Here is a 15,289-nt window from a genome sequence, read left to right as displayed (position 1 = left end):
TGATTTGTCTCGCTTGCTTTCATGGCCAGGTCATTATTTATGATTTCTCCCTTTTCTACAATAAACAAATACATCCTATGTTTAACTAATGTTGGTCCATACCAGAAATCATTCATGTTTCATCAGCTTTGGACAGCATGCACTAAATCAGAGAGAAAATCTGGAGTCGTGACCACTTTATGCAATCTGTACTGTCAGAAGATGGGACACCTTTTATAATCGACATGTATCTTTCTAGAGAGTAAGATAGAAAATCTGCAAGTTCCTGGTCCCATCATTTAATTTAAAAAATAATAAAAATCACCCACGGTTGCAATATTTTCTGATGAAGCATTCAGCTTTAAATCTTCATGGCCTGTTTCTGGATTTATGTTTTAGATACATCTGCCTCAATTCCACATCTTTATTTCAGAAAACAAAATACCAACAATCAGTTGGAGGTTATAGCCTTGCACTAGAACTTGGATTCAGACATGAGATCTCTGCCATTTGTAACCGCCTGGTCACTGAGTTCATCCTGTATTGTTGGCATGGTGTTCTTCACTGTTAATGGTGCATCAGTTTTGAAGAGCGAGTCCATTTTGAGATGGGCATTTATGTTAAAAGACTTCTGAAAAGATTCTGAGGTGAAGTAATAAACAAATGGATCAAAACAGCAATTCAGTGTTGCAAAGCACAGTGTGATGGGATACAAAGTCCTGGCAAACTTCTCTACGGAGCAATCTGCTATAGCCTGTGACCGTACCAGAGCATACAAGAAAAGTATAGAATTGTATGGAACAAAGCAGACTATGAAAATAAGCACATGCACAACAATCATCTTCAGCACTTTTTCTTTGTTTGTTCCGATCTGACACAAGGTAGCAGGTTTCCGTAGAGTCCTCAGAACCAGGGAGGAACAAGTAAGGTTTAGCAGTAAGGGAATCAAAAAGCCCACCACTTCAATGAATATGGTGATCTTTGATAAGTAAGTTTTCCAAGTGCTCTTGGAGAAACCCTCAAAGCATGTTGTGCTTGTGTTGGAGACATTGGTGGTGGAAAACAAGGATGCTAAAATGCCTCCACTCAGCACTAAAATCCAGACTCCTATGCACACCACAACAGAATTTCTTCGTGTCCTTATGGTGCGAGATCTGAATGGGTAGACAATAGCAAGAAACCGGTCCACACTAATGCAAGTAAGAAACAGCATGCTCCCATATATGTTGGTCAGAAATGCTGTCCCTGAAATCTTGCACAGACCATCTCCAAAGGGCCAGTGCCTGTTGAAGTTATAAAAAATCTTGAAGGGCAAAGTGAATACAAAAAGCAGGTCAGAGACAGCAAGGTTTGTCATGAAAATGGCTGTTTCGTTTCTCATTTTCATTCTGAAGCAGAAGACAAATAGGGATGTACAGTTTGTGATCAGGCCCAAGACAAACACCACACTGTACACTGCTCCATACAGGTTGTACTTAAAGGAGTCATCTATGAGACACGTTTGGTTATCACTGTGGTTTCCCATTCCAGATCTGTGCCAGTTTTGTGACGGAATCCTACGAAACGGAGCTCAGCAGCATCCATGAAATAGTACAGCGAACATGCGGACGTGAGCAGGATAGGTGCTCCAATCATCTAAGCTTAAAGAATGTTGTGGCTGCATCTCCAGTGCACTCAGATCTATGCCTTTATCCTAAGAGAAAGACACAACAAGTACAATTAGCTCTGCAGATAGTTTACAATCATTTAGCATTGTCACAGCAGCACTTAAATCCTTCCCCTGAAAGTCCAGTTCTCTACTACAGTTTAAAACAGAGGAGCTGTACGTGGTAAGTACTATCACCAAGAAGATGACCCTTAACTTATGTATTGCTCCAAAACTACAGGACTTTGGGATTTACCAAGTGCAGGATAGATATGAAATGTTATGATGGATTAGTGCTGACCTTTGAAAGTTGGGAGGTGAGTTATGATTCCATTTGATCACTGATGGGATGATTTACCCAAATTCATTTTGGTTTCAGAATGGTAAGCAGCGGGAAATATTTGGGGTTAGCTGAATGGCAAATGCTGTAAAAGGAGATATTCACCAAATAAGCAGCTTCCGCAAAAAGATATTCAGGATGGCTTCAAATGTGATTCTCAACCTGGAGGGTGTGACTCCCTTCCCAGGGGGATACAGGCAAGTTGCAAAGGGAGGCTCAAGATAGCTGTCTGCCTCCTTCTTCCTTCCCACCTGGGAGGAGGTCTCTCTAATTCCTTTTTTCCTGTCCACTCAATCGACCTCAGGAGATGAGTAGGACATAAGGAGGGAGGACAGTAACAGAGAAGGAAGGCAGGGGGCCCCAAGGAAGGAGAAAGGTGCTCATAAAGAGTAGGTGGGGAGATGACCAAAGGGGAATGAGATTAAAGAAAAGATGAAAAACACAAATTCTTAGGTATGGGTATGGTGTGTGTGAAAGAGAGAGAGAGAGAGACTGCACAATAAGGGGTCGATTTTAAAAGGTGTGCGCATCCATGTGCCCGTGGTTCCCAGCACGTGCACATGGATGTGCCGATTTTGTAACATGCGTGCGTCAGCTCATGCATGTTATAAAATATATTTCGCATGCTCACATGTGTGCCGGATTTTCATGTCCATGTGCATGTGTGGGCGGGTGGCCTGCTCTGCGCACAGAGGGGGAGTTTTAGAATAATAGGCGTGGTGATGCGAGTAGAGTTTCCCCAGTTCCCTCCCAGTCCACTCCTTTATTGGAGCGGACTGGGAGGGAACTTCCTTACCCCTAACCCTATCCTTACTCCCTCTTCCCCTCTCCTCCCTGACCCCTAAACTAACCCTACCTATCCCCATTTTTTTATTTTTGTACTTACTGCTCCTCAGAACAGAAGTAATCTCCATGCACTGGCTGGTGCTGTCCCATCCCGCGCCTCCCTGCCCAGACCCCGTTCCCGGCCCTCCCCTTTCAGCAGACCCAGCACTTGTGCGCATATTGGGGGTTACATGCATGACTGGGCCTGTTCTAAAATGTGCATGGCATGTACAAGGCCCAGCCACGCACATAATGTCCGATTTTTACGCACGTGGGCCTTTTAAAATTTGGGCGTAAGGCATTAGCATGCTTGCTCAACAGGTCCCCATTGATATTAATGAGAACATGGATGTAAATGAAGGCATGTCAGATGCAAATTAAGCTTTAGCGGGAGTAAGCAAAATAGCATGGTATGCTCTCCTCCATGCGCTATTTAATAACATGCTTGCTAAGGCCTAAAATTTAACACCTGCCTTGGATCAGCTGTTAACTTTTTAGTGTGCACACTATTTCAAGGGCTGAGCTACCAGAAAGCACTGTTGCTACCAGATAGAACAGCTTTGCAAAGGTTATCACTCCAAGGAAAGGGGGGTTTACCAGTAGTGTATCGCAGGGATCATTCCTAGGTCCTTTTCTACATTTGTGTTAATGATATTGCGTAAGGGCTATCAGGAAAGGTTTGTCTATTTGCAGAGAATACCAAAATCTGCAACAAGTTAGACACCCTGAAAGGCTTTTAAAACATGAGGAGAGATCTAGTGATGTTTGAGGCATGGTCTACAGTCTGGCAGCAATGAATTAATGCTAAAAAAATGTAAAATTTTGCCTTTCAGTTGCAAAAACCTGAGGGAGCAATATTATATGGTGGTGAAGTTCTGTACACAACACAAATGAGGGATCTGGGGGAGATTGTATCTAATGACCGTAAGATGGTTAAACAGAAATGTTGATGAAAAAAGCCAGAATGATGCTTGCATGCATGGGGAGATGATGATCCAGCAGGAAAAGGAGTGACATTGTCGCTGTATAAGTCTCTACTGAGACCTCATTTGGAATATCGTGTACAATTCTGGAGCCTACACCATGAAAAGGATATATATTGAATAGAGCTGGTCTACAGGGCAGCCACTAAAATAGTCAATAGGGATGTGAATCATTTTTTAACGATTAAAATTATCGTCCGATAATGTTAATATCGTCTTAAATCGTTATAGAACACAATACAATAGAAATTCTAACGATTTATCGTTAAAAATCGTTAAATTGTGTTAGTGCGCACTAACGGGAGTTAGTGCGCACTAACTCCCAGTTAGTGCGCACTAACTCGAGTTAGTGCGCACTAACTGAAAATGATACAAATTGACACTTTCCAGGCCAGTAAAGGTCAGTTAGGAATGAATATGTGTTCCTATTGGCTAGCTGCCCTCTTATCTATTGATGTTAACCAGGTTCCCACTGAGGTGATGGTTGGGGGGATGGGAAATGGAAATGGAAACTCAGGAACACTAACAGAAAATGATACAAATTATTGACACTTTCCAGGTCAGTAAAGGTCAGTTAGGAATGAATATGTATTCCTATTGGCTGGCTGCCCTCTTATCTATTGATGTTACCAAGGTTCCAACTGAGGTGATGGTTGGGGGGATGGGAAATGGAAACTGTTGGTACTTGACAAAAAAAGTAACGTGATCAGTCAATATGACTAGAACCTGTGCCCTATTCCTGATACCAGGGGTGTTGTGATCTTCCTGCACTCAGTGCCCTATCCCTGATACCAGTCTGAGACAGCTCCCTCCCTGCATTACTAGTGAGAGGCTGGCTTCACAGACAGGGGGGAGCTGCCTGACCCTCACTCCTGACTTCCCCCATGTCCCAGCCAGTGAATGGTGTGTGGGTGAGGGGGGGGAGGATGGTGAAGTCTGAGACAGCTCCCTCCCTGCATTACTAGTGAGAGGCTGGCTTCACAGACAGGGGGGAGCTGCCTGACCCTCACTCCTGACTTCCCCCATGTCCCAGCTAGTGAATGGTGTGTGGGTGAGGGGGGGGGGGAGGATGGTGAAGTCTGAGACAGCTCCCTCCCTGCATTACTAGTGAGAGGCTGGCTTCACAGACAGGGGGGAGCTGCCTGACCCTCACTCCTCCGGGGTATTGTGATCTTCCTGCACACAGTGCCCTATCCCTGATACCAGGGGTGCTGTGATCTTCCTGCATGCAGTGCCCTATCCCTATTAATACCAGGAGTGTTGTGATCTTCCTGCACGCAGTGCCCTATCCCTAATACCAGGGGTGTTGTGATCTTCCTGCATGCAGTGCCCTATCCCTGATACCGGGATGTGTGCAAGAAGATCACAACACCCCCGGTATCAGGAATAGGGCACTGTGTGCAGGAAGATCACAACACCCCCGGTATCAGGAATAGGGCACTGTGTGCAGGAAGATCACAACACCCCTGGTATTAGGGATAGGGCACTGTGTGCAGGAAGATCACAACACTCCTGGTATTAATAGGGATAGGGCACTGTGTACATGAAGATCACAACACCCCTGGTGCCAGGGTTAGGGCACTGTGTGCAAGAAGATCACAACACTCCTGGTATTAATAGGGATAGGGCACTGTGTGCAGGAAGATCACAACACCCCTGGTGCCAGGGTTAGGACACTGTGTGCAGGAAGATCCCAACACTCCTGGTATTAATAGGGATAGGGCACTGTGTGCAGAAAGATCACAACACCCCTGGTGTCAGGGTTAGGGCACTGTGTGCAGGAAGATCACAACACTTCTGGTATTAATAGGTATAGGGCACTGTGTGCAGGAAGATCACAACACCCCTGGTGCCAGGGTTAGGGCAATGTGTGCAGCAAGATCACAACACTCCTGGTATTAATAGGGATAGGGCACTGTGTGCAGGAAGATAACAACACCCCTGGTGCCAGGGTTAGGGCACTGTGTGCAGGAAGATCACAACACTCCTGGTATTAATAGGGATAGGGCACTGTGTGCAGGAAGATCACAATACCCCTGGTATCAGGGTTAGGGCACAAGTTCTAGTCACATTGACTGATCACATTACTTGTTTTGTCAAGCTACCAACTGTTTCCATTTCCCATCCCCCATATACTGTCAGTGGGAACCTTGGTAACATGAATAAATAAGAGGGCAGCCAATAGGAATACATATTCATTCCTAAACTGACCTTAACTGACCTGAAAAGTGTCAAATTGTATCATTTTCAGTTAGTGCGCACTAACTCCCAGTTAGTGCGCACTAACTCGAGTTAGTGCGCACTAATCGGAAAAAACGATTTTTAACGATTTTTTAACTAAAAAATCGTGCCTAACACGATTTTCTTGCCCTGCCACACGGTTTCTATCGTTAAGACGATATGGAACACGATTCACATCCCTAATTATTAGTCAGTGGTCTTTGTTATAAAGACTATGGCGACAGACTTAAAAATCTAAACATGTATACCCTGGACAAATGGGCCTGATGTGATAGACATTGAAATATATTCAAGGAATAAATGCACAGGAGGCAGGCCGCTTACCACAAAAAGGAGGCCCTGGAGCATGGTCATGGTATGAGGGTGAAAATTAGTAGACTCAGGAGTAATCTAAGGAAACATTTCTTTATAGAAAGGGTAGCAGGAACATGGAGGTGCTCATGGATTTGACAAGAATGGTATCAGAATCCAAGAAAACATGGGACAAGCAACAAGGGACAGTGAACGGATGTGCATGGTAATACTGGATGGGCCATACGGTCTTTCTGCCATCATGTTCTATGTTTCTATCCACAGGCCTTTTTGGTGTAACACATCTGTCTGCATTTCTCTTTGGAAAAGAAAAAGATATCAACACAGACTTTAGACCAGGGCTTCCCAAACCTGCCCTGGGGACCCCACAGCCAATCGGGTTTTCAGGATATCCACAATGAATATGCATGAGATAAATTTGCATACCAAAGATACTCAGTATATGCAAATTTATCTCACGCATATTCACTGTGGATATCCTGAAATCCCAGCTGGCCTCGGGGTCCCCAGGGCAGGTTTGGGAAGCCCTGCTTTAGACTTTCCTACTCAAATCCACATTTATTGATATCATGAAAATGTCTTTTCTAACAAAAGGATATGACATGAGAATTGGTTTTCATATACTGTTGTATACCCTTGAATGCATAAGGCCCAATCTGCAAGTTGCTATAGGATCAAATGTCATGATTGAGTGCTGGTGAGATACTGTGCCAGTGCTAGTATTAGGTACCCTAGGTGAACCTTCAGCTTTGCAATCCCCCTGTGCCTACCCCCCCACCCCGAGATTTTGTTAGACTCAACAATCTTGATGATCTCCACAATAGCTCTTCCTAGAACTATCTTGTAAAGACCCATAATTGGACATCATACATTTTAATATTAAACATTCTTCCATATATTCGCACAGTATATACAATATATATATATCCCCAATGCAACTGTGTTTTAGAAATCATGTCACAGTTTCTGATGAATGTGTTATCTATGATTTTAGGGGGTAAATGCAAAAAAAAATAAAAATCAAGAAATGCATATATTTATAAATTAAAAGAAATCCATCTTTCATTGGCTGCAGCTAATCTCGGAAATGGCTGGCGGCTGAACTCAAGATGTTTCCCTCTTAGTACTCACCATAAAACAAATTCAAATTCTGTTGCTACCTTAGTAAAAATGACACAAACCCTTTCCATTACCAATCATTTTGTGAAATAACCTAAGACTGCAAGAAATTCACTCAGAACCTGTAGTAACAAACTTGCTATATCAAAACTGCACTAACTCCCAGAACAGCAAAAACTGTACTTAAGAAAAGGCAACACTAAATATTACAACAGGGCCTAGAACACCAATACTACTACTACTATTATTATTATTATTATTATTAAGCATTCACAAGGTGTATGCAGCACTGAAGAGAGACACATAAGAGATAGTCTTGTCTCAAAGGAGTATGCAATCTAATCAAGCCAGACAAGACAAATAAGCCTTTGGAGAGAATGAAGGAAAACATTTAAAGTCTCAAAGGTGGGTTAATAGGTGCAGTTTAATTGAAGGCAGGGGCCATTTTATCTCTTTACAGACACTCTTAACACAACATTCTGCAAAAAAAGAAACAGAACCCCACACCTCATATGCAGCACATTTCCTGTTGGGGAAAATGGAACATGCTGCACTGCAACAGATCCCTACATAGAAACCCCGTGTTAACAGAATTCTTCTTCTCAGTCACACATGTGGAACACAGACGGCCCATCACCAGATACAGATTAAGGGACCAAAAATTTAAAGTAGAATTCTGCAAACAAAAACTTAATTCTGCTCTGCTATTCCAGCCTCACCCCTCCCCTCCTGTTGTCTTGCGCTGCCTGGGAGAAGAAAAGAAGGGGAAAAACAACAGGACGGGAGAGGCGGGATTAGGGAACAGAAGAACTCTTTTCTACTGTCTGTTCCAGCTTCACACCCTCCTTTCTTGTTTTCTGCACCACAGGCTAAACTTTGGAATCAAAGCTGAAAGCTCAGTTCTTGTCAGATGTATAGATTCAAAGTAAGTCAAACCCTTAAAAAAAGCAGAAAACCTAACACACCAAAATAAACAAATCCCTGGTGAAAAGCAATACCCGAAGTGGCTGTTTATCTATGCACATGAAAGATGTGAAGACAAAAAGTGATGAAAAACACCCATGCCTCTGTGAGGGGGTCTGGCTGTCAGGATATAGTGTTTTGCTGTCACCGCAGCTGCTCTTTTGCTGCCCTCCCCCCTTAACCTCTCCTAGAAACCTGCACACCAAGGGATCCCTTAGTCTGCTCGACGGTTAAGCTGGCCCAGTTCTCTGCCGTACAGAGGGACATAGATTTGATTCCTATCTAACAGTCCGATGTAAAAAGGTGCATGCAGCCGAATGCACCTTTATGCTTGCACTTACTTGAATGCACATTTTCTGTGTGCAAAACTTACTGCTGATGCAGCAAGAAATTTTGCGCACAGAAAATTTGTGTCCCTAAATGGGAGTACTGCATAGCACTCTCGCATGGAAATCCTATACGTTTGGCCAGAGCTAGAGTTAAGTTTCCAGTGCTACAAAAAAAATGGAAAAAAGGTAAAAAAAAAAAAAAAATAGAGTCAGGAACACTCTGGATAAGTGCTGGCAGCCGAAAATATGTGCCAATGGTGTTGGATGGATACCACTAGATGAACAAGTCTGCCTACATAGCATCTTCTATCCAATGCCATTGCTCAGTTTATTGCTACATCAAGTTTTTAGTGATCTGTCCATTATAGCTTACTCTCGTGGTGCTAATATGAGTGATAAGATAATACATGCTTGCTTTGAAGGTTAGACTCTTACCAACAATCATTTGAATACTTTCTCTCATTCAACATGCAACATCTGTGACTTCTGAACAACTACTTTTTTGGTTCAGTTTGAGAACCTCCAAATACTCACATTAGGATTGTGCATAAACTAAACACAGTTTTGTTGTATATGCACTCATCTGTCCTTGTTTCAAGATATATGTAGGACTTATCTGGAGACCTCTGAAAATATGCCTTATTGAATAGTTGCAACAGATTGATAGCTCCGGTTGTCCAACATTGTGTAGACATTTTACACACTTTTAAACAGTTGTAGTGGACTATTATTGAACATATCGCCCAAACTAATCACGGAGGGGGACAGAGAAGCTCTCCTCAATTCCCATGAACAGTTTTGGATTTTCCAGCTTAGCACAGTGGCACCTAACGGACTGAACGAGGAACTTGAGTGGGCTTCTCTCATTCGATATTGGATACATACACTTACATTTACACTTGTGTTGAAGTTCTTTACATTATCTCTTTGCTATCACTGCTGTGCAATATTAGGATAGTTCATTCATCTACTAGGGTTGGTTTCTCATCCATAATTTTTTTGGCTCTTGTTGCAGCTCGGGGAGTCTCTGTATACATCGTTGACCATCATCACAGCATTTCAAACTGGTGCTTCATTTTTGTTCGGCTCCCAGCAATGCACCATGTATAGAAGAATTTAGCATCCCCTGGTGAAGATATCTATTCAAAATGCTGGCACCGGGCTGCTTTCCCAAGGCATTTAACTATAGCACGTATTGTTTCACTTTGGCAGTTCAGTGCAATGCCAATACAGATAAGTTTTTAATTGCATTTAAATGTCTCTAAAAAATATGTTCGTTTTTAGAGCCAAGTAGTGGATCGCAATGATTTGATATGGCTCTTCTTTGATCCCATGGCTTGACATCTATGAGCCACTGATCATAAAACCAGTTCTGAGCAGATCCATTTCAATAAAATCATTTTTTCTATTGCTTGTATTGATTGTAACACTTATTTCCATTGAGCAATTTTTTATTAATGATTCTTTTTTTTTTTTTTCACTTCTGAATGTGGTTTTCCTTGAGACTACAAGGTTCCTACACTTTATTCATTAGCATGCACAATACATACATTTACCTAGCATTTTTTTGCTGCAATTTTGTTTAAGTTCCAAATATAGGTGAATCAAGCAGCACATGGATCTGAAAAAAAAAATGATTAAAAGCAACAGATTGCCTTGGCTGAACTCCTTTCCTCTTGCTGATGCCTGCAGTACAATAGTGAAATGATGCTCCCTTATAAGGAATAGAAGTCATTGTGCTGCTTTCTCTTGGCCTCTGAAAGAAAAGCCTGAGATTTGATCCCTGAAACCCAGTGATGCACCTGCTAGTTTGTCACTGGAGCCATTTTTATGTAAACTTTAATGCTATGTTTAAGTAATTGTGCTTGCAGTCAATAAAAACAGTTATTTGAAATTTTTTAAAGTAGTTTTGTAAAGCACTAACATTAAAATGCTTACTCTTAGCTGTATCTTTTGAAAGCCAAAGGGATTTGAAATATCACCCAGCTGCTTTTAAATGTCTCTGCATTTTATAGGTACATTAAGAACAGAAGCTGAACTGGTAATTTCTGGGAGTGATTTAATGATCACATGCAGTTTGCAGTAGCTGAGAGAAGCTGGAACTGTGGGGCAACGTTAGAGCAAAGTGTGGTAGAAAGAAAACTTTTATGTAATTCAGAATAAACAGCAGAGAACATAATAACAAGGCACTTTGGCCTCATATTTCTTGTGGTGCTGTAATCTCAGACCTGGCAAAAACTGTGAAAACCCACAGGGTTTTCTGGAAGAACAAAACCAAATCCTGGGTAGGTCTTGGAGCTATATCAAGAAGAGCTGCTGTAGCAACATGGATAAAATTACACAGCAAATTTGTCATATGCTAGGTAGTATTACAAATTAATTCAAAACAAAAAAAAGATGGAGTAAATTAAGGACACTTTAAAATTCATTAATATTTCCAAATTTGAATTTAAAAAACTGGGTAAATAGATTGTTAATATCCCTCCCTCCTTGTTAATATCCCTTCCTCCTCCCTGTTTATATCCCTTCCTCCCCCTGACTTTAACCACTCTCCCCACCTCCTTCTTCCCTATTGTCTACCCGCAATACTTTCTGTGCCGTCATAATAGTTCCATTTTGTTAGATCTGCTGCAATTTTACTATCCAGTTGTTCCTTTTGACTACCCTTCCAAATCTTCCCACAATATTTTCTGTCCCTTCATAATAATTCCATACTGTTAGACCCGCTTCAATTTTTTTCTGCTCAATTACTACATTTCACTACCCCCCTATTTGAGCTTCCCCCTGTTCCATGTAATTCATTTTGTTCCATTTGACTACTCCCCGCCCCCCCCCCCAAGTTGAGCTTCCCCCTGTTCCATGTAATTCGTTTTGTTCCAAGTAAACCGATATGATGTATCTACGAATACCGGTATATAAAAGCTGTTAAATAAATAAATTAGACAAAGCATCTGTACATTATAGGCCTAAGCCTTTTAAAATGTACCCCTGTGAGTATAACATTATATATAAGTGTTAATATACTTTAGGGTGTATTTCAGGGCAGCTGAATTTTTGAATCAGCTAAGCTGAAGTGCTTGATTTAAGTAGCATTACAAGTTAGATTCATATATCAGTTTCCTAACTTTACTTCCTCTTTTGGTCTCTGGGTTTCCCCTCCCAAGCAGACTCATGTTTGAAGGGCTTCACCCTATGTAGGAGGAGTATTTTATTTATTTATATTTTGATATTCTCCTTTTCAGCACTTCAAAGTAGTAATTTGAATCATATTGGGAGTTTGAGACTCCCTGGGTTGGTTCATTCCAAGGTTCACCAGGTTATGTGGAATGACATTTCCCTATTTAAAGAAAGTATGGTCCCATACCATCATATTCCCCCTCCTATTTTGGCTTTCTCAGTTCCTAGTTTTTTTCCCACCCTCTCTCCCTTGTTTTCTTGTTGGTTACTGTTTTGGTTTTTTTTGCTCTATTGTCACAGTGGCGTTTAACCCGGACCCTCGTTAATTATTATGTGCATTTGCTTGGTTAATTTTTTAAGTGTTCTGTTGGGTTCATGTTGCTAGCAGTAATTTTGTTATGAGTTTGACAGTTGCTTGGTTTTGATTGTAAATATCACTACCCTTAACATAAGGCTTGGAGGTAGCCTGCACAGAGTGGCAGTTACTACCCTTAACAGAAACATAGGGGTAACCTACATGGAGCGGCAGTTACTACCATAAGACGTTTGCTGGGTAGACAGGATGGACTATTTGGTCTTTTCTGCCGTCATTATTATATTAGTATGATACTATGTCATGGGAGGGAGGTGCTATTTACCCAGATGGGGTGGAATGGTATGGTCACTAGTCCTGCTGCGGGATCTCCTGTTGGGATTGTGGCAGGGAGGGCCTGGGTGCATGGAAGTGGTTATGCTGGAGTAGCCTTGGAATTTGGGATTGGCTGTTTGTGTCAGTAGCAGCCTCTTGGCTTGTGGGGGTGGAGTAATTGATGATGAAAAGAGTTTATTTATATTTCAGATCACTCTGTATTTCAAGTTCAGATTGATTTATCAATAAACTGCGGCCTTGATTAAGTCCATTTGAAAGTGTATTGTGTGTTTCTTCTGAGGTGGTGGGAATGGGAGAGGGAATTCGAGATTGTCTCAAATGCCTGTTAGTCTTTCTTACCTGTTTGTGTTGTATTAATAGTTCAAGGAAAACTATTTTTATTTGGGTATTTGTATTAAAAGACATGGTAAATTCTAAAGTGAACTTATATGTATCAAACACCACTTCAGTACATCAATGAAAAGATGTGATACAGCAATCTAGCAAACTGCTCCATAGAGCAAGAATATAAAAGCCAGTGCAAGTATTGAATGATATCATAGTACTAAAGATGAGAGAGATTATCATTTTATAATGACTCCAAATTTTAACTATTACTTCTATAGTAATCCTTAAGAATATGGCTTTACTTTTGTAAAATAAATAAGTAACTTTGTGTATTTGTTATAGCTGGTAAAATCTCCTATGAACAGTCTTTGTAACAAATGCATTGATTTCTGACCTGCTGGTTGTAATGAAGGCCCACTGTTACTGATTTATTTTCAGGTCATCTGTGTTAAAATATTGCCTTAAAAAAGTTACTCGAACAAATCCCACAGAATCTAATGCAGCAACATGCTGGCAACCATTCTAAGTTCCAGGCTGAAACATTTTAAAGCCAAGTTTACATAGCTAACCAAAGCAGACAAATAAATGGAGACACATCTGTTTCAAACAAACAAAGTCATTTAACTGGGGCATTCTGGTTGAGCAGAAGGCAGGGTTTCTTCACATGGCAGGTCTTTTCAATTTCTAAAGTCTTGTAATATGGAAAGAGGAGAGACTGAGCTTAAAAAAACAATTTTGCATTTTAGAAAATGTTGTTTTTAAACCAAGGCGTAAACTATATTAATGATGATAGCTCTGGGTCAAAGAAGACTCTCCATTCCCTGGTTATATCAGGGTGAGGGTCTGTAACTTCCCGCATTCCTTCCCAAAACTGGAAAGCTTACTGTAGCTTTAACCTTATTTTAAAGGTGGTGAGAGGGAGCAGACAATCAGGTGGACTTTCTTCCTTCCCTCTGAGGCTGGTCCTGAGAACAGAACAGCTCTACGGAGAAGCCTTTTGATTCACTAATTCATTTCATTGCATTGAAAAATTTGAACAAACTAGATTTAATCTTTATGGGTGGTATCTCCACACAGGTTTATTTTGTGAATGACATAAAAAAAGAAATGTTTGGTGTTCACTGTCAACAATATAAATTCAAAGCCTTTGAGAAGATTCACAAAACAATATAATAATAGGACGGGAAACCCCTCATATAGCTGAGAAATACTGAATAAGCCAGACACAAAATAGCAAAGGCTATAGATTGGCCATTTTTTTTTATTGTTTCTTTTGTGCTTGCGATATGTGTCCCACATTGTCCTCTTTTCCCTGCCCATTATTGTATACATAATGTTGGCATATGTTTTTGTTTTTTCTTCCTTTTCTCTTTCCCTTTGTAATATTGTACTATTGTCCTATGCGATGGTTTACTTGTGTGGCAGACTCTCCTAGTCAGGCCACCAGATGTCATTATCCCTGAACTTAGAACACAGTTTGTAAGATGCCATCCATCCCTCTCAGTCCTTCCTATCAGGAGGCTCTGGATTGGATGTCTCAATGCTTTTAGCCCAGTCAGTCAAGGAGTAAGGATGTATTTTTTGCACACGCTGGTGGGGCCTCCATGCTTCACCCAAAGGAGTTTATTTTAGAAGTGATACCTCTCAGTACACTCCCTGCATGAGGGTCCTTCTTAAAATTTACAGAGAGATAGATTGTTAAGCCTGATACCCTTTAGGGGCAAAGGGGCTCTAACTGGGGGACCAAAGACCTGTGAGCCTATTCTAAACCCTAGGTAGGTAAGCACCAATGATGGATCCTGCTGCGACAGACAGTGAAGACAGACGAGATAGCCAGTTTAAGCTTTAAAGTATTTTTTGGACTTTAGCAGAGTGGGGAGCTTTTTGGATCCTCCCCCCTCCCCTTCCCCACTGGGATTTTAGAGCAGAAAGCGTGCCTGATCCCACTGACTTTTCCCCAAGAGACATCCCTAGAAAAAAAGATGAAAGGAATAACTAAACTAAAGAAAAGAAGAACAAGAATCAGGATATCCCATCCGTATTTCTTCCCAAGGGACCATGTGATGCTGGGTGTCCAAGGAGAAGATGTCTAAAGGTAGGGTTTTTGCAGTAAGAACATAAGAACATAAGAAATTGCCATGCTGGATCAGACCAAGGGTCCATCAAGCCCAGCATCCTGTCTCCAACAGAGGCCAAACCAGGTCACAAGAACCTGGAAATTACCGAAACACTAAGAAGATCCCAAGCTACTGATGCAATTAATAGCAGTGGCTATTCCCTAAGTAAACTTGATTAATAGCAGTTAATGGATTTCTCCTCCAAGAACTTATCCAAACCTTTTTTGAACCCAGCTACACTAACTGCACTAACCACATCCTCTGGCAACAAATTCCAAAGCTT

The 15,289-nt window shown here is 41.4% G+C and overlaps 1 protein-coding gene across 2 annotated transcripts in view; it reads right to left on the bottom strand.

The window, feature by feature from the left end:
* Nucleotides 1-389: 389 nt before the first annotated feature.
* The window catches only part of LPAR4 (lysophosphatidic acid receptor 4), a 51,226-nt gene continuing 36,326 nt past the window's right edge, over nt 390-15,289 (bottom strand). For both annotated transcript variants that reach the window (XM_029606530.1, XM_029606529.1), the window contains one exon: nt 390-1,672. In XM_029606530.1, coding sequence (XP_029462390.1) covers nt 455-1,504 — 1,050 coding nt within the window. In that variant the 5' untranslated portion in view covers nt 1,505-1,672 and the 3' untranslated portion in view covers nt 390-454. The remainder of the gene's footprint in view (nt 1,673-15,289) is intronic.

Source organism: Rhinatrema bivittatum, chromosome 6, assembly GCF_901001135.1.
Source record: "Rhinatrema bivittatum chromosome 6, aRhiBiv1.1, whole genome shotgun sequence".
Classification (NCBI taxonomy): domain Eukaryota; kingdom Metazoa; phylum Chordata; class Amphibia; order Gymnophiona; family Rhinatrematidae; genus Rhinatrema; species Rhinatrema bivittatum.
This window is presented reverse-complemented; position numbering and strand designations above follow the sequence as displayed.